This window comes from Bactrocera oleae, chromosome 6, assembly GCF_042242935.1.
Source record: "Bactrocera oleae isolate idBacOlea1 chromosome 6, idBacOlea1, whole genome shotgun sequence".
NCBI classification, from domain to species: Eukaryota; Metazoa; Arthropoda; class Insecta; order Diptera; family Tephritidae; genus Bactrocera; species Bactrocera oleae.
In genome coordinates this window covers 17,162,205-17,183,053 of record NC_091540.1, presented here as the reverse complement: position 1 = coordinate 17,183,053, position 20,849 = coordinate 17,162,205, and the positions used below count along the sequence as shown (strand labels likewise).

Here is a 20,849-nt window from a genome sequence, read left to right as displayed (position 1 = left end):
GTTTATCGTAGTCCAAGTTTAAAAAGTAAAAACATTTTATTTGAGATGGCAACATAAATCCCAAAAAAAATATATATATATTTTGAAAGTTGTTATTACTGTTAAGACATTTTTGTCATTGTATTCTAATGTAAAAAATGAGTTTTTCAAAGATTTCAACCCAGTAATATGTGTTATTTGACTGAAAACTGAATACGAATAGATAGTAAATCAAACAAAAAAAGGGGTTCAATCAAATCCAGAAAACTACCTTACGAAATTTATAAATATCCCCTTATGATCACTGAAGAGTCTTCACCGAGTCCGAAAGTTTTAAATTTGACTATTATTCGCATGATAATGTAGAAACGCACATGATTGGATTCCAAAATTGCAAGTTCACAAGTTTCTTTTTTACTAACTTTGATTTCGCAACTCAACAACCTTTAAATATACTTAGAAATGATACCCTAACCAAACCTACTTCTCTACCATATGAAATATATGTATGTATATGTTATAGTATGTAACGCTTTGTATGTTTTCAATATTGACGAGTTAAATGTAGTTGATTCCGAACATTCTATTCATTTTATCTTCCTTATACACAATTCACTTATTATATTTCTTTCAATATTTTTTCTCTCTAGTTTATTTAATACTGGGTCATTATTACGAGCATGTCGGTCTGATGGTCAGTTTAGAGCGCAAAGGCTTATTAGCTAAAGGTGAATACTTTGTTGTTGGCATCGACATCGAGCAATATGATCCATCTAATCCGGATAAGTACCTGCGCGGTTTGCTCTTGGAGAAAATCGACTTAAGCGCCGAAGTGGCTTTCCAATCGTACGTGGGGATTTTTCCAACAGCGACCGTCTCATTCGCTAAGTTTGCCAAGGAGGTGAGAGTCGAATGTTTGTATATATGTACATATGTATGTAGAATCATATTAAATAGCATTAACACAAAAAATAATTATTCATCCTCTCAATGGCTTATTGCCAAATGAGCGTTTGTGATTCACTGTCGTTCGTTATCAGTTTAATCCAAAGCTTAACTTTTATTTTAATTACTGTAATATTTTATACGAGTACATATCTATTACCCTATATGTAAATATCAGCTTTTGCACTCGTCATCAATGGATTACAAGGTTTTGCTTTCTGTCAAACATGTTGACAAATATTCCATGTAGTCTGTAAATTTATCTGTATGATTGTATGATTGTAAGCCAAGTTCATATGTGTTGAATGAAAAAATGCATTTCATGTAAAATCAACAGAAATATATTCGCACAATCGAAATATTGATTTAAATAAAGCTCATCTAAAATGTAAAGATCAGATTATATATATATGCTATGTGCAGCCATAAACTTTTTTATTTGACGACATATCTACTATCTATCGACGTCTAGGACAATGATGTAATCTCCGAAGAAATTGTTCAGATCGGATCACTATAGCATATAGCTGCCATACATACTGAACGATCGGAATAAAGTGCTTGTGTGGAAAACTTTTTAATTTGACTAGATATCTTTACCAACTTTAGCATGTTTACATGGTAATAAGTGCCCAAAACTCAGATAACTTACTATAGCAAAGCTACCATACAAACTGACCGGTCAATCTCAAGTTCTTATAAGGAATCGTTTGTATTTGTGAAGGGTATTTGGTGCAACCGAAGTTAACGTTTTTTCTTGTTTTCTATGATTTTAGTTTTATAGACTTACACTTATCTTATCAGAATTTGGATCCTATGCGCCAGAACATAATAACCAGATAAAGACATAACCGTAAATAACCTACCCGATTTTGAATGTGGATTGAAGGTTTAAAGTCTCGCAACTGATAAATAGCAACGACCAACTTGAAATCCTAAAACAGTATTGTAATAGAGTAATTTTTAACGGTAGTCTTTACTACGATAACTCATCCATGTACCAAGACTAGAAATAATCTTAGCGATTCTGAAGCGACACTTTCTTACAACCACCTGATTTATATGCGTCATATCTATGTTGCTTTGTTTATGTCCACTCTACACGGATTGAAATCAGTCGCTGCAAAATTAATACCAATCATTGGTCTATAAAATCAGAGAGAAACTTATGATGGCTTAAAGAAAATAGCTATAGATCCTAGTAGCAAGGTCTAGATTATATTTATAATTCCTCTCCAGCTATAAAAATAAGAGAATGGAACATCTAATCTACTTGTACTTCCAAAAGATAATCGTGGAAATTGTGATGCTCTCTCGTTATGAAGGCCAAAATCATTTTATAGTGAAATAAACGTTTCTAATATATATAAATCGCGATTTTTTGTAATAAGCAGTTTTATATAATTCTTTATATCAGGTATTATTCGGAACTATGTGAGTATTATAGACTATGATAATAATAGTGGTAATCACGCCACCCTACAATTGAAGATTGAATAAGGCGAATTTTAATTTGCACAAATTAGTCACAAGAATGTCTAAACTACTACTTATAAGCAACTACACTTATAACTAGCTAAAAATTTAATTATTTAATTATATCTTATTAGTTTAATTATATAATATTTATACTAATTGAATAATGTATTTATGCTTCTATAGTGTATTTCAGGCTCTTAATTATGAAGTTTGGAAATATTAAAGTTTTTATGATATTTATTTGTATTCGCATAAGTGTTCAACACTCTCAGTAACATTATTTCGCTTTCTACTTAAAGTCTAAAATCTGTTTAATTAAATTCTGCTAAAATGTCTAAAATCGATTTATTGACTGCGTTGTATGGAGATTATGACATGAAAAAATCACCGAAATTAAAGTGCTAACTGTAGTAAAAACTAACTTCGGTGATTTGTACATACCATATATACAAATACAAGTATACAATATATATCGAGTCCCAAAATACCTTTTAATCCAAGTGATAATTATTGAGTGCGAAAATGGGATGGGCTGATGCCAGTAGTGGCAATTACACCCGTTGACAACTTATTAGAACTCTTGAGAAAGAAATGTTTATTATCTTTTAAAATTAGCACAATTTTAGTGCTCCCGTGAGTTAGTTTGTTCAATAATAGATTCCTTTGCTAAATGAAAACTCACAGAAAGCTAATATTGTGGAAAGTACGTACAGCCATTTGTATTAGCTGGATCAAAGTGGTGGCTGTCGCAAATATGTGAACATTAAGCGTTTCTTTTAGAGAATTTATGTGTACTTTTAACCTAAATGGTCAGCCTTAAAGCGAAGAGAAAGGCAAAATTATACATTTTCGGCCGCACCTATCCTAAATACAAATTTTTACTTTTACTGTGGGTGTTTCTAAAATAAATTGCTTACCATCTCAAATTTATATCTTTCAATTACTTATTTTCCATTCGTTTTTCAAAGCAATTGGGATTCACCCATTAAGTTTCAACACTTTTTTTAGCTCTTGTGGTGTTTTGTTTCTGAGAGCAACATAAACCTAATTTTAGTTCTCGTAAAAATAACGGTATTATCCTATGTGTTCCAAGCACAGAAAATATATAAGATATAAGTTTATTTCTTGTTTGATGAAGGAAACATCTACGTAAACAATGTTCTGTTTCCAATTAGTTGCCAACTGGTGTATTTGTGTGTACCGAGTAGTGAAGGGTGTGTCAAGTGTGTAGATGTGCGTGAAATATTTAATGCTCAAAGTAATCTCCATGAACAAATCGGTTTGTCCATTAACACATTTTTGTCTCCATCTCTTTCTCTTTTGGCCTTAGGTGAACAAATATATGGAATTGCCACCCTTCAATTTTCCCAATCCTTTAGGCTATTTTGGCGGCGCAAAGCAAGTGAGTAAATAAGCTATTTAATTACTATTCCTCGTAGTGATTTAACGGTTGTTAAAGCATAAAATTCAAGAGCGAAATCACTAAATTCCTACGCAAAAAAAATCTAGGAATTTGTAACATTTCGCCATTTCATTTTGCTTTTATTCAATACTCTGTTTCATTATAATATATTTGCTAAATGTTTCTTTTGCTTTAGATTAGCGCCGAGGCTGCGTATCTCTATGACGCCGTTCATTTGTATGCAAATGCGCTAATAAAAGTTTTGAAAGCAGGTGGCAAGCCGAAAAATGGCACCGCACTCATTGCGGCCATAAAAGGTTCCAAATACCTGAGCGCCATGGGGTGAGTTGAAAACAAAATATTAATTTTTTTTATTGTATTTACATAAGGTAACTGTTTGGTATACATTGACGTTTAAAATAATAGCATTAGGATTATGTAGCTTCGAATGTTATATAAATATATAAAGTTTCTTTATCGGTATATATAACTTTGGAATAAATATGTTAGCAAAAAAAAAATAAGAAAAATCTAAGAACTTTAATTAAAATGGAATAAAATCACAATTGCTTATATAATAGTTTAAGGCATCCCCTACTTCAAATGTAACTTATTATTATTAATATTTTCCGAAACAATTCAAGTGAATGGAAAATAATTACTGAATTTTAGTTTTTATATTTTCACTGCTATTATTTTTAACTTAAAGGTACATGCTCGAACTACTGTAGTTATGCATATATTTGTATTCATATAAATTTGTTAGTGTTTGTACAAATTTATGCGATTACATAGAACGAAATGAATGTTTTAACTTTTGTTTGTGAAGTGTAAAATATTTTCATGTCGTCATCGTCAAACCCAAATGACAAGAACACTTTGGTACAGAAAACTAAATCCCCTTTCATAGAATTCACCTTTTAATTACATTCGGGTAATGGTTTTTGCATTTAATAACTGTTTATTTCTTTTATGCAGCTATCATGTCTATATCGATGAGAATGGTGATGCCGCTGGCAATTATACAGTATTAGCGCGTGGCTATGCGCGCAATAGTAGAAATATGACAGTTCCTGGCCTGGTGCCGGTGGGGACATTTAGTCAGACACAAAGTGATAAATTACCTGTGAGTATCTAGTATGAAGAATTTTTAAATTTTGATTACGAATAAGATGTACAGTTAAAAAATTTAAATGAAAAAAAAATATGTGTATTTAAATATCTATTTATTTAAAACATACTTAGATGCTTTATATATATGGATGCATTAAAATAAGTTTTTGGAATCAATTATTTATTTTAAAATAATTATTTTAATTATATAATTTTCTTCATGTTTAATTATATATATATTTATAAAAAAAAATTATAGTATACAGTACATATGTATATTGATAATATATAATTTATACCATACTATAGCTAGTTTTTGCTATAACATTTTTTTTAATCAATTATTGGAAAGGCCTTTTTGTCAATTTCTGAACCAAAATTCAGTTTTATCATAGAAATAATTGCGTCCAAAAATTTTAATATATGCTCTATTTATTACTTACATTCGGAAAATAGTAAAAAATTTAAAGTTTAAGGTTAAAGTCTCCAATTTAAACCAAGTGAAGCAGGCGAAACTCTTAGATAGTATTCCAAAGTGTTGGTATAAAACTTTGGCTTTCATATGGAAATAAATAAATGCTTTGAAAGTTTTTTGTAACCTAAATTTTTAACAATTCATTCTAATGGGTTATAAGTGAAACCAGTCAATATTAAAATATAATAGAAAGGGTTTTAAGATTAATACTAAACAAGTCAAGATATTGATTCGTGAAATACTAATTGTTGTGATAGGGGATCCAGTATAAACAGTACCTATACCTGTACTATTGTATTTCCACATACTATTCTTTCTTCTGCAATATATCTTCGTGAGTAAATATTCGACTCCAGTATTAATTGAATACCATGTTTTCGTCGGAATAAATAATAATAATGCGTTTGACCCTTGGCGATCTTGTCTCTGATGTCAGACACAAATAGTTTCAGTGATATTTTTGCTCTTAGACAAGCTTCGGAGTCACATACGTAGAATTCGAGTAATATTTTGTAAACTTGCGCTTCGCAAGGTGTAGGGTTGTAGGGGTAAAAAAATTTCAACAAAAAACTACCTAAACAAAGAAACTATGAAATTGAGCTCAGCGATGACACTTGTATTGACCTTTAAACACTGATTTTCAAATAGAAAGTGCCAATGGTTTTTCCGAAAATATTGTATATGGAATATTTATTTGTGTTGTGTACTTTCAATGCAATATAATGCGATTTCCTTCAGTGCCTTGTAAGCGAATTTTTGATTTTCCGGGTTTGGCTTATTTTGAGAACTGCCAGCGCCCCAATGCCTCTTAAGTTAGAGCATAGGGAGCCGTGAAATATATCCCGTCTCATCTGACTGTAGGCTGGGCATCCTACGAATTTTTTTTCCAATTTTCTTAAATGTAGGTGCCATGTGATGACCCTTACAGTATTACTTACTTCCCTTTTGCCCCGTATGCCCCGTGTTCCTAGTACTCCAAGACCTGAGGTGCTCCTCTAAAGACCATTGATTCAAACAACCCTTGAAGGAGCTGAATGGTCTAGGGTAGTTTAGGGGATTTCTGTTTCTGCCTTATCATTTTCTTCTATTCCTAAATAACCGGGAACCAGGTTAGACCAGAAGCCCATTTGGCACCTTCTGTTGTGCCCACAATAGAACGAGACTTAGATGACATTTTTATTGAAGAGATCGAAATAGAAAGAATATATGTGCTAGTACGAAAGACCTCGTTGGACTTATTTCTCTATACTATATATTAAGTTTTTTTAATATTATTTATATTTTATGTTATTTCTTGTTCCTTTTAAATTGTTATGGTACATTTTTTTGTTAATATGCTCATATACTTTGTGCTAAAAAGACAAAAGAGCTTAAGTCAAGTTTAAATTTCAACTGATTAGGATTTATCGATTAACATAACCTCATTCTATGACAAAAAAAATTGGTTTTATGCACCAAAAACTCAAAACGGATTTTTGAAAAATTCTTAATTTCAACTTAAGCCTTATTTCTTGTTAACACAAACGTAAAAACTTCTAGCGCTAAATATACACGCCAACTAAATAATAACATACTCAAAACTAATATTTTTTATGTCAAAATATTTATATACTAACAATTTGCGCACTTGTTGCACAAAACCCTGTACATTTTTCATATCGTACTGAAATCTCTGCCCACTGTATTTTGTAATTTGCTAATAACTAATTTTATATAATTTCTCATTAAACAAATGCTTTGAATAACAAAAAAAATGTATAATTCCAAAAGAGTTTTCTACAGGTGAGTGCTCGCTTTCCTCACTTCAATTCTGTTACTTTCCGAACTCATTAATTGCTTTTTACCACGCGCATTTTACCTCCAATTTAATTGAAAAAATATTTTTTAACATTTATTAAAATATAAATAAATTAACGCACTTTAATTGCCATTTAATTATTAAAAATCACAATCAACAAACAGGATCTCAATTTATACGGTAAAATCCATTGGGTGAACGCGAACGGGCGGCCGGCGGCGGAGCCGAAATGTGGTTTTGCGGGCGAGAAATGCATCAGTGAGTAATCGTGGCCGAGCGGTGGCGTCGGTCAACATGTCGCATGGCGTGCGCCCATTTCATTTTGCTCCATTAAATTGATTTCGTTTATTATTTACAGGTTATACCGGTGAGATATCGGCGAGCATTGCCGGTGGCGCGCTGGTGCTGCTCGGGATTGTCTCGTTGGTGTTGTATCGCAATTGGCGCTACGAGCAGGAGTTGGATAGTTTGTTGTGGAAAATTGATTTTCGCGAAGTTCAAATGCACGAAAGCGAGAAGGAGCAATCTAGTCAAAAGCAAACAAGGGTGAGTGCAAACTCTTTTTTATTTATGTGAATATGGACTTGTGAAACAGATCAAAATTTAAATGAATGGAATAAAAGAGTTTTAGGAGAAGTATATATGCATACATTGTATGTACATATATCTCTCTATTATATATAAAAGTTTTCTGCTGCTGTCGAGAATCAACTAACATAAGAGCGAGCTAGCTCGCGCTCGGCGGGGGGCGGACGTAGGCGAGCGAGCGAAGCGAGCGTCCCGGAGCGCAGCGGAGGGCGCCTAGTAATACTATATACAAATGTAGAAATAACCTTAGCTTAGCGCTTTTAAATATTAGGACCATCTAAATCATAGACTTTATCGAGGTCCTTAAAATATTGGTTGGTAAAGATCTTGTTATTCGATACCGACAACTCGTCTTTTTGAAAGAGAAAATAGCAGCATGTTTATTGGACCAGTTATAGTTTTTTTAAATAAGATGGCCTGTTGTGTCAACGTTTCTGGCCAAGTCTAGGAAATACCAATACTCATCAAGTGGATAACTCTTTCTTCTACACACATATACTAATGTAAAAGGTGCTCAGTTCGCTTGTTTGAAATGTTTTAGTTACTTTTCCTTTATTCATTAGTCTATCATTTAAAAGACATATTTAAGATAAATAACTTTAGCTAACAAAATCATTCAGTACATTAAGCCGCACTACCTAAGTTATTTCTCTCAAGTACACGGTATCTTATGGATCGATATAAAATGCAGATTTTCTTCGAGATTTATTCCGTTATACACAATTTTAGTAAAAAGTCAGTATGGATAGTTTTTTAAGTTCTATTTTCCGGATATAGTGAGATGGTCGTTATTATATCCGTGAATCTCGGAGACCACTCGCCGGGTTTCTCGAGAAAGTCATGTACCGGAAGGAAATAAGAGCAATTATTCACTTTAACCTCCAAAGATGATCAAATTTATGTCCGATGAGATTCTCTTTTCATTTGTAGTGTGTCAAAGTTCGAAAATTGGAAAGATCAAAAAGTTTTCAGCTATGTAAGTGAATCTTTTAAGAAACTTTTTCATTTTACATAGACGATATTTAAGAATCACAAATAGTTTGAAGTTAACCTGCCCACAAAATAGCGAATGTCGTGTGTTTCGGGAGCTTTTTGACATGTATTTGAAAGAGGAATAATTGTCAAAAGAAAAGCACAGGGATAAAAATATCTTAATCCGCTTTGTCCCTTGCTAACAAAAGTACGAATAACATGTTTGGGGAAACTTCAGTTTTATTATCTGAAGGGCAGTTAGGGAGTAGTATTTGCTTTTCAGTAAAGCTGAACTCAGTTAGAAATTCGATGTCGAGATGGAATTAATTTAAGCCGCTAAGCGTGTCTGGGTATTGTTAAAGGAACTTACAACAAATTCCCATTTTTACTTTAAGTGACGCATATATGTACACATATTTATAAAAGCAACTTCACATATATTATAGCAACAACAACAACTACAACAAACAATACTGGCGATGACTGCTTAGCGTATATCACAATGAAATGCCAACTTGGGAGCAAACAGACACTCGAATAACAAACGATAAGAGCAATAACCAGTCAGTCCACCCACACAGTTATGTAACCTGACGGCTTCCTGTGTTGATGTCCTGTTGAATAGGGACTAAAGCAACTTGACAACATTTAGCATAATGACGCTCTGCCATTGCTGACAAATGTTTACGTGCTTACTGATTGTTTTTGTTGTTGTCGTTGTTGTGGTGACTGCTGCAACACTTGCGTGTTGCATATAACAAACATCCGACTGCGCTTGACAGTATTTTGCTTACAATGGGTAGTAGTTACAAACTGTGGTTGTTATTTATCTACGCACAAAAATGTTTATATGCATACATATGTATATAAAGGAAGCATTTATATTAAAACAACACAAGCATATTTCTTTACAAATTTAAAACTTTCGTGCCAATCGTTAAATGCTTTAATAAATGGTATTATATTCATTATAGGGTCAGTTTACAGTGATTTTTTTTTATTTCGAAATATAAAAACTTTTTCAATATTAAATATTTTAAAATTACAATTTTTTTTTCAGGCTATATTAGTTTATCAAATTTTTATATATAAAATATTTGTAAATTCTTCTAATAAAGGTTTTTTTTTGTAGTTTCTTCAGTCTATAAAATTTATTTAAATATTTAATAATATACTTTTTTTTATTATTTTAGTCTACTCATCCACTTATACGCACCAGCCAAGTAAGCCTAAGCTCAAATCCGGATGCTGATTTCCGTTATACGACAATATTTACGCCTATCGGCCTCTATAAGAATCAACTTTATGCAATTAAGAAAGTACGAAAAAAATCTGTGGATATAACTCGTGAAATGAAGAAGGAATTGAAATTGGTAAGTGCTTTATAAAACATAATTGTGGGTTATTTCATTTTATATATTTATGTATATTTTTAGTAAAATCCCGGAGATTAAGTTCGTATATCTTTCTGCTGTCCTTTACTTCCTTCTTTCCCATGGGAATACCAAAATCTTTGTGAATATTTTCATTTCAAATGTACCATGGTGAACTTATTATCGTTCTGAGAATTTTTGATTGGAACCTCTGTATTATATCTATGTTAGTTACACAGGTCGTACCCTACAATTGTTTACCATATATCCAAATCGGTTTATTACTGCATTGTATAGCAGAACTTTGTTGGCAAGGCTAAGTTTTGAATTTTTTATTTAAAAGCAATTTTAAATTTGCTGCTCTTATTTTCATGCTAATTATTTTGCTGGATGTATGTTTTCTCCATGTGAGCCTTCCTGTTTAGCTAAATACCTAGATTAATTACATAATTTGCTTGTGGTACTAAGGCATTATTAATTTTAATCGGCTGACACATTTTTGGTTTTAGTGAAACAACACTTTTGTTCATTTACATTTATTCCCCAGTTGGCTAGTCATTCTTCGACCAAAGAAGGGACATTTATTACGACATATTAGGGCTGTGTCATCTGCAAATGTCGATGCCAATACTTTATAACTAGTTGAAATTTATTCTGTATATAAGATATATAGAGTACTAGGCCCAACTCTACCACACTCCTGAGGTACACCAGCAGTTCTGCCATATCTGCGGATTTTTCCGCATTATATTTATATTTATTATATGTATTTTATTAAAACGGGTTTTGCCGGATTTTAAAAGCTTCATGATCTATTTTCTTTATTTATATAATATGAATTCGGAAGAAAAAGTATATCGGGTTTTCGTTTCAAAAAGCGAATATAGAAAAAAACACATTCTTTGCTCAGTCAATCAAGATAACTGAACGAATTCGGACTCTGACCTCTCTTATTTTCACTTGCTTCTATTTCTCCTATTTTTCTCGGACTCTTCTGCACTCTTGCAATGGTTCTGCATATACGGCATTGCTGAATTCGATGTTTGATTAACAGAAATTTCCAATCTGCAAAACTGAAAAGCAATATCTCGAAAATTTGAAAATCAATCAATACTTAAGAAGCTGTAAGTATTCTTATGTTTTCTGCTAAGCATATATTATAGTCGAATGGAAGGCATGTTCAAAAAAGTAACTTCCTGCTATTTAAAAGAAGATTATGTCGACAAAACCGATGGAAAGTTTACAGAATTAGACAAAATGACAAAAGATAATCAATTGAATTGGGAGCCTTTCGAGATGGAGACATTGGCCCAAAAGTAACTGTAGAGTTAAATCAATTCCTAATTCAATGTGATAAATCAAGACAACGATTCCTTCCGTGAAAAATGCAGACAATTTTACATAACTTTGGCTACAAAAATCCACAAGCGGTTCCCATTTGCTGAAAAAGATGTTCAGTTGCTGCATACCCCTTGCTTTTTTAGTCCAAATAACTTGCCGCAAATACCGATTTTTTCAGATTCGATCTAGAGGAAACTCACAGCGAATTCAGAGCAGTAAAAATATTGTTTGAGAACGGGGCAAACCGTCCTGAATTTCTGGTAGAGTTTCCACTAGTTTCGAAATTAGTTGACAAAATTCGAGTACTTCCACATTCCGCTAATTGCGAGAGAATTTTATCCGAAATCATTTTAAATAAACTAAAAAGCGCAATGATTTGTCAACAGTCTTCACAGTAAAGTTGTGTAAAGAGTATTAACCGGTTTTCGATGTAGACGATGCAAAGTTCCACAAAGCCATATTAAAATAATTGTAACAATTGTAGACCTCATTGGTATATAGCCGTCAGAATCGATATCTAACTAACACTACTGTTCCACTATGCGCCCTAAATCCCGGTATAAAGAAATTGTTCTCGTTTCTTAGATGAGTTTCTGATGATAGCCTTACATCTATATTTTTTTTATTTAGAAATCTAATGCTCTCCAATTTATGTTAACACCGTTGGTATTCCATATTGTAAACATGAAATGTGTCCCACGTACATTGAGGAAGGTTTAGAATCATACATTCAATGCAAACAACCACCATATAATGTAATATAATTAAAACGAATAATTTATTATATATTCTTTATTCAATACTAAATTAATATAATTTTTTTCTTTTACTTTATATGTTTTATATTATGTATTTATTTTATACTAGTATTTTAATTGATTTTTCTTAATTAAATTTTTTAATTTTTACTCATTTCATTTTATTCTATTTTACAATATAATATTTTATTTTATCTTATTTTATCTTATTTCCATTTATTTTATTTCAATATTTTTTATAATTTATTTATTTAATTCATTTTAATATCTTTATTATTTCATTTAATTTTTTAATGATATTATTTTGTTTTCCTGTTTTGTATTTAATATAACATTATTTTATTTTAATTTTATTGTATATTAATTTTTATTTTTTTTTAATTTTACTTAATTTATTTAGTATAATTATAATTTGATAAAATGTTTTAGTAGTTATTATTATTTTCCGTTATAAATATTTTTTTCTTTTCAATTTTCCCATTTATATTTATTTCTATTTGTACTTTCTTATTGTATTTCTGAACTAACACTAATACTCTTTCCATACCTTGACTTTCCGCATTTCTGATTGCAGTTGACATTCAAGTAATGCACATAATATTTCAAATGTTTTTTATTTCTCTCTTTGCTTTTTTGCGTCATTCCAACTTCATTCGTTTGCTGCAACATGCCATCGCTACAACTCAATATTACTATGGGATTTGTGCGCTGCGTTGTCCAATACACTCGTCGCCATCCGCCCTTTTTGTGAAAATTCTGCAACAACAATACACTTCCGTTAACCGTTACGCGTGTATGCGCCCCTACACAGCTTCGCGATACACGTCACGACAATATATGCGCCTTCATTGGTGCCTGCACGGATCCACCAAACATATGCATCATCACAGAGTATTGCACGAGGGGAAGCTTGAAGGTAAGTCCTAAATCATCTCAGCTCAACACTCTTTAAGCGCACGGCAGTTAGTACAAATTGTTCTGGCGTGGAAACTCGCTACCGTGAAAGAGTAAAGTCTCAAGAGAGGATAAAGAGGAGATGAAGTCAAAAGTGAAAAGTATGATAAGCAACTTGAATGCAAATCTGCGTTTTCAATTCATTTTTCGCGTAGAGGTTCAAAATATTTTTTATATGTAGGCCAATGCGTATGCTTGATGGTATGAGTTTATATAAACGATATTTTAAGGAAGAATTATTCTGAGTTGATAAAAGAAAAGATGGGAGGATTTACAAATGATATTTTTCAACAAGAGGGAGTATTTTGCGGGCCACATATCACATTTGAAGAATCGTCCCACAAAATACTTTGAAAACTGAGGCCATTCTGATACTGATATGTGCTCACAACAAAGCAAATACGTTCTAAAACGAGTTAGAAACATCCCCAAGCCTAATTAGTTTCAAGAAAAAAGATCATTACTTGATTACTAGTAATTGAAAAATATCGGAAAGTTCAGTGTTCAATATTTTGATCCCATGAAACAGCCGCTGTAAACTTCTTACGCTGAGCTCCATACTTCTAATAGGGTCGTGGTTTATCTTTTGTATACATAAATGCATAATGAATTCGAACTTAGGAATATCTTAGACAATATCATTTAATATAATATTAATGGGCGATCAATTGTTATGAACTAATTTCGGCCTAGTTGGTTATGACAATGTACACTTCCTGACAACAATAAATTACATATTTTCTCAGAAGACTCGCAACAATTATATTCTAGATTGCCATATTTCCGGAGAACATTGCAAGTAACAAAGGAAAACGGTTCAGCTTGGCAAGTAAAACCTAAAATTGGAGTATCCTCCGTCCGATCATCGATAGAGGCTCAAAATATATCCTGAATAGCTTTTTTCCTTTGTTGTCAAAGCTTTCCCAAAGTTTCAAGTATCAATCACAAGTATTTCTTCACTTTCATTGGTATTCGCCAGAAAGGGATTTAAAGCGTGTTATATTTACATTCTATTAGACTGTGTATGCTAAGACTCAGAAGATCCGAACGTTTTCCTTTGAATCGTGATCTTTAACGAATTGGGATAAAAAATCTTAAAGAGCTTTCAGGAGATAAGAAATTAGTTATATTATATATTATATATATATCAGCTTTCATCCAGTGGGAAATTTTTGGCAAAATGTAATTGCGTCGAATAGATTACAGATTGATTATGGACCGAAACTGTATGGTTCATTGATTCTATTATAATTTTTATTATTTTATAGTTAAACTTCAGTGAGAAGAGGGTAATACCCTTGTTAGATATGTAAAGAAAGCTCTTCCACTCGTTTCGATTGCCCCACAAGTTAATTTAAAGTACACCCTAAGTTTTCACTTTGCCTAGCAAAGGTGGACTTGATTATTACTTATCTTACGAATAAGCTTTATATGGTCATCTTAAATTTCTACTCAACTTTAACTCGCTAATCTGTGCCATTTATTTACTCTTTCTGCTACCATTCGTCGCACCAATATACACGCAATGCGCTCAAAGGATATACTGGAGAATGAGGACGTCAAGCTGGACAATATGTTTATTGCTTCAATGGTCGCCGACATCATACGCGTAAGTTCAATACCGCAATAAGCTTCCTTAAACTCCATGCACACCCGCTGGGTAAAAAGCTTTCGTAGCATTTGTCAAACGTTTATACAAAATACTAAACATTTCCTTAATACTTTTCTTACATTTTTCTCCCTTTTGATCACACGACAGGGTGTCATCTACTTACATGAATCGCCCATTCGCTTTCACGGTTCGTTGTGCACCTCCAACTGCCTGGTCGACTCACGCTGGGTGGTTAAACTGACCGATTTCGGGCTGTTCGCATTCAAGAAGGGCATGGAGGACAACTCAACGGAGGTGCCGAACATGACGGTTAAGTGTACAAGTATGTGCCGACATTAAAGCGGTGTTTTATAAGTTTTACTCTAATTGTTTCCATTTTGGCTACTTCACAGAGTTACTCTATCGAGCACCCGAACTGCTGCGTCTCGGGGCGGCATCGCTTGTACAAGGCACACAAAAGGGCGATTCGTATTCCTTCGGTATTGTGCTCTATGAAATTCACGTACGACACGGTCCGTTCGGCGAGACTGGTCTTACACCCATGCAATGTTTGCAGAAAGTACTTCAACCGCAAGATCATCTATATCCCTATCGTCCCTCGCTGCAACCTCTGGAAACCTCTTTCGATTGCGTACGTGAAATTCTGCGTGAATGTTGGTCCGAACGTCCAGAAGAACGTCCTGACTTTAAAACGATACGCGCTAAATTGCGTCCTCTACGTAAAGGTATGAAACCGAATATATTCGACAATATGATGGCTATGATGGAGAAGTATGCTAATAATTTGGAGGCGCTGGTTGATGAGCGCACCGATCAATTGCAAGAGGAAAAGAAGAAGACTGATGCGTTGTTATTGGAGATGTTACCGCGCCCCGTGGCGGAACAGTTAAAAAAAGGCAATAAAGTGGATCCGGAGAGTTATGAGCAAGTATCAATATATTTCAGTGATATTGTGGGCTTTACGGCGATGTCGGCGGAGAGCACGCCATTGCAGGTGGTAGACTTTCTGAATGATTTATATACCTGCTTTGATTCTATCATCGGACACTATGATGTCTACAAAGTCGAGACGATTGGAGATGCATATATGGTGGTGAGTAAAAGGAGGATAGCGATTCAATGTTTTAAATTAAGGTTAGGCAGATTTCTCTTTTGGGGAATTTACCCAGATTTGCCTTTCTTTAAGGGACTTTAAGTCACAACAGTACCTGAAAATGAGAAATTTTTTTTATTAGTTGATAAGGTCCGCATTTTTTGCGCGACATCGGATATAATGTCAGAATTTGTATTTTAAGATCGGGAGTTCGAACGTTGCCTAACCTCATTGAAATCTTAATGACAGAAGATTTATCTGGGCGTCTGCTCTCATTGAAAAAGTTAATCATATCTGCTTGTATAGCCAATTACAATTGGGATACAATAATTTTTTTGTTCTAATCAATCAATAAACCAAAGAGTATTTTTCATAATTAAGGAAGCTCAACAGATAATAGAAACCCCCAAATTCTATTTAAGAAAATCTTTCTATAGAACAAGAGAACAGTTTGAATAACTTTGGAAATGAGTGAGTGACCGATTCCTTCGCTTTCTCGAAATGGTATTAAACTTCCGTAACATATACAAATGACGGAAAGAGCTGTAAAAATTCCAAGATCTCACTTTGGCCTCTATTGGCCGAAGCTCATTCTGTTTGGGAGAATGGGGAAATATCTGACCATAGCCCATCACAATTACCCACTTAAATCACTGAGATTTCAAGTTTATTTGGATATAATTTATCGTATATATATTTTGACGTTTTAATGACATCGTAAGCCATTTTTCACATTCATTCCTTAGGTCTCAGGTCTACCGATCCGCAACGGCGATCTGCACGCCGCCGAAATCGCTTCGATGTCCCTCCACCTGCTCAGCGCGGTCTCGGAGTTCAAAATCCGTCACCGACCTACCAATAAACTGCTACTACGCATAGGCATACACACGGGACCAGTGTGCGCCGGTGTTGTGGGTTTGAAAATGCCGCGTTACTGCCTCTTTGGCGATACCGTAAACACCGCCTCACGTATGGAATCGAGCGGTGTACCGCTTAAGATACATTGCAGTCAGCAATGTCGTGAGTTGCTCGAGAAATTAGGTGGCTATCACTATCAGGAGCGTGGCGTCATATCGATGAAAGGCAAAGGTGATCAACGTACTTATTGGCTGCTCGGCGAGGACGAAGATGCGCGCAACAAACGCAACTACGAACGTTCACAGCGGCGTGGTTCGCGTGCGCTCAACAAATTCATACAGGGCACCATAAAGCAGAACAACCAGCAGCAGATCACCTCTGCTGTAGTGGATTATGGCATACGTTCGTCACTGAAGAATAAGGGTATTCCGCGCAATTCGTTGACGCGTTCCTCCAGCCTCGAGTCGCCGAAGAAGCTGCGCTTCGCCACCGGCAGTCTGCTCGAGCATCATCGCTATCATAGGTTTGTGGCGTTATATTCTGACTTTGTGTAGCTTTTTTTTAATCAAAAATCTAATTTTTTACAGCGATGAGGCGCTCTTAGAGGTGATCACGGACTCCTACAGTGGTGTGCGTCGGCCTTCGGGCGGATCGACGCATTCACGCTACGAGGAATCGACACTTTCATGCGGCAGCAATGAGGAGCTCACTAGTTGGCAGCGTCAGCGTCGACCCTCCTCATACCCCACAGCTAATACGCCGCTGCTGCTCAATCATGTGGAGACCTGACAGTGTATGCCGGAGAAGTAAGCCAGTGTAGCCACTTCTGCCGAAGTGTGTGAAAAATCAAATACAGGAATCTAGTAGACTATTTTGACAATTACTTAGTGTATTCAAACAAGAAGTTAACAAAACGTAGTTAATTAATTTAATTTTCTCGCATTTCACTGAAGCAAAACTCTTCAAAATGTGTGTTTATAACTAATTAAATTTAATTATTGAATTAAGTAATAAACAATCTGTATGTTTGTATGTATTGTACTTAGAAACTTAGGCTTTATGCTGCATAGTTTCGAAAACGTAACGCTTCTGTCGCGTCAAATGAATTAAAATTAGTTTAGAATTGAGTTTAAAAAAAAATTTTGTTCACTGATAAATATCTATGAGCTATAGTATAATATAATATATAAGTAATCTAAAATCAAAGATGTTTTTAAAATTCATAAAAAACGTTACAATAATATTGCATGTTGGTGATTGCCAAATTCTAGTCGTTCATTAAGTGTAAAAGTTGTATGTAATTAAATTATAGTTAAGCCAATAAAAGTGTAGTAAAAAAGTTGTGAAACAGATTTGTGTATCTATATTATATCAAAATTATCTTAAAATCTCCCAGTGTATGTTATTGTTGTATTCGAAGTAACATTAAAAAAGAAAATTCATTATCATGGAGGGACTGTGGCCTTTACCAGGACCTAAGAAGCATGTTAGTAACATATTCATAAAATTTTATATTTCTGTAATATATATATACAATACATATATGAATATAGTCACTCCAACCTTAACTTAACACCAGTTGGAGCGTAGAGACAAATTAAAAGCAATAAAGTATTTCAGTCAGTATGACAGGCTTTCAAATCTACCATACGTCGCCATGAAATTTTCCGTTATTCACAATTCCTGGAAGCTTGTGCGTTCCCATAAGGAGCAGCTTTGCAAACCTCAACAGTATTTTTGCGTAGTGTATGCCTTAGCCAACCAAATCGTCTACGTTTGATTGTTAGCTCAATAGGCATTTCGTTGGTTTTTTTTCAGTAGATCTTGATTGGAGATGATACAAGATCACCAGACCCTTAGATTTTTCGCAAACATGAGTTTGCAAAATACTGCAGTTTCCGTATCAACGTCATTGTTTAAAACCTGGAATCGCAACAGCATAAGAGTACTGTTTTCACGCTGATATACGAAGTTTTGTGTTGACTAAGATCGATTTAGGGGATCATATGATGACACACGCCCTATTTTTTAGATTCCTCTGCAAGTCTGATTTTTTACTGATGTTCTAGAAAGTTCTAGGGCACACGTGCTTGCCCTTTAACACTTTGTTCAGTACATCTTCCAAAAGAATAAGAAATAGCAGCGGTGACATAAGGCAGTCGTGTTCTACACCAGTTTACGGATAACTTGGTTCTGATAGCTGTTTGTTGTGTAAGCCAACGTAATATTCTGTAAAGCAATGTAACGAATTCGACCGAACGACTTTTCCCAGTCCTCAGGTCGTAGCAATATGCTCGCTGAAAAAAAATTACCAACAATGAAGAGTTAATAATCGAGACTGAGGTCTATTTTGAAGCAAAAGATAAATTGTACTACAAATGTGGTACTGAATATCGTTTTGCTAAAAAATTTGTTTTCTATTAAAACTATACGAACTTGCAGCCACTCTGTTATAAATGGACGTTACACTTTGATATACTTAACTGCTGCAGTTTTATATATTTATATATTTTATAGAGTCTCCGATGTTTCCTTCTGGGTATTACAAACTTTAAAGCAAGCTGGATATTCTGGAAATGTACTTACGTTTAATAAGTGTTCCTTGTTGTTGTGTGATAGAGTGGGTACACAATGTAGACATTTTTAAAGCGCCAAAAATTAATAAAAGTGTATGACGTCCTGGTTAAATAGAAGTCTTGATATAGCTGATTCGGATAGGAAAGGGTACTCGTGATGAACATCGGAATTTCCATTTCCAACACTTGGCGTCTCTAAGCAATTGCAATAGTTCTAGATTTATATCCCGTTCGCACTCGACTTAATCTAGATGGGTTTTCATAAACAGGGAGAATAATTTTTTTCTTTAACTATCAAACAATCGATTTGGAATGCTAAACCTTCGCGAATATTTCTGAAATAAAAGTTTCTTACAGAATCCCGCTTTCTTGCTTTTGAATTCAAAGAAATAAAAAAATTATAATTTCAATAAAATTAGATTTAAATTAATTACATTTTTAGAAACTCAACTTTATCACTAGCGCCTAAAGTAAAACAATTCAAATGTTAATATTTTCTTTAAATTTATATTTCAGTTTCAAATTTTCCAAGTTGATTTGCAAACAATAGTTACTCCCGTCATTAATGGGTTTTCGAAAACACACGTGTATATATGTGTGAATGTGTACATACTATGGTGTAGGATGTTTCGAAATGTACAGTTGTAATTTCATTTGCAGGCTAAGCGTAAGCTTTCTTTACATTGCATGGCTTAGCTTTTTTACATACAAATATTATATAACATGTTTTTAATTTCTTTTTATTTCATTAGTTAACAGTTTCATATATGCGATTTAAATCTCTTTAACTATGTTAGCGGTTTCTTTAACAGTTATTTAATTTTAAATTTGTTTTTATGTAACTTTTTGTTGCTCAGGTCATCATATCTTTGTCAGCGATATGTCTATATATATATTTTATTCAATTTTACTTTCTCACACGATTTTATTGCTTGATTTGTATACAAAGAATTTTTTCTAATATACAGTTAGTTAATTAAATTTTTAATTATTAAGTATTAATTATAGTTTTAAAGCTTTAAGGTGCATTAGTTTGATTATACAGTTAGGTTTATAGCGGAAAAAGTGATTCGCTTTTTTATAACGAGCATAAACTTCAACATTTTCACATTTACCATAAAGGCAATAAATTATTTAATATTAAAATAAAATGGAAAAACCAAAAACGAAATTGATCGCTTCGAACAAATTTTGATTTATATCCTTAGCGAAACTTTTATAATGATAAAGTTAACAAAATCTAACGGTAACTAAGCAGGTTAGGTAAAGTTAGGTTAGATGGCTGATAGTAGTTGACCACTGCTTCCCGAGCTGGTCTGAGGCCCAGCAGTTCAGTAGTAAACTACAAGAAGGCAACGGAGCACCTACCTCCTCCCATTTAGCAGTTACTGAGACTGAAATACCTGTCCTAGAAAGCTCATCAGCCTTACAGTTTCCTGCGATACCGTTGTGGCTAGGCACCCAAACGAGTTGAATCATAAAATAGCTCGATGCTAGATATCAGTCTAGGCATCTTTTCCCTAGCCAAGCTCG

The 20,849-nt window shown here is 33.7% G+C and overlaps 1 protein-coding gene across 2 annotated transcripts in view; it reads left to right on the top strand.

Moving 5' to 3' along the window:
* LOC106616408 (speract receptor) overlaps positions 1-18,088 on the top strand; it is a 110,916-nt gene extending 92,828 nt beyond the window's left edge. For both annotated transcript variants that reach the window (XM_036360480.2, XM_036360479.2), the window contains 13 exons: positions 630-880; positions 3,734-3,805; positions 4,002-4,147; positions 4,784-4,931; positions 7,356-7,449; positions 7,550-7,737; positions 9,945-10,124; positions 13,035-13,139; positions 14,715-14,786; positions 14,937-15,111; positions 15,182-15,882; positions 16,629-17,263; positions 17,328-18,088. In XM_036360480.2, the coding sequence (XP_036216373.2) occupies positions 630-880; positions 3,734-3,805; positions 4,002-4,147; positions 4,784-4,931; positions 7,356-7,449; positions 7,550-7,737; positions 9,945-10,124; positions 13,035-13,139; positions 14,715-14,786; positions 14,937-15,111; positions 15,182-15,882; positions 16,629-17,263; positions 17,328-17,529 (2,969 nt within the window). In that variant the 3' untranslated portion in view covers positions 17,530-18,088. The remainder of the gene's footprint in view (positions 1-629; positions 881-3,733; positions 3,806-4,001; positions 4,148-4,783; positions 4,932-7,355; positions 7,450-7,549; positions 7,738-9,944; positions 10,125-13,034; positions 13,140-14,714; positions 14,787-14,936; positions 15,112-15,181; positions 15,883-16,628; positions 17,264-17,327) is intronic.
* Positions 18,089-20,849: the final 2,761 nt, after the last annotated feature.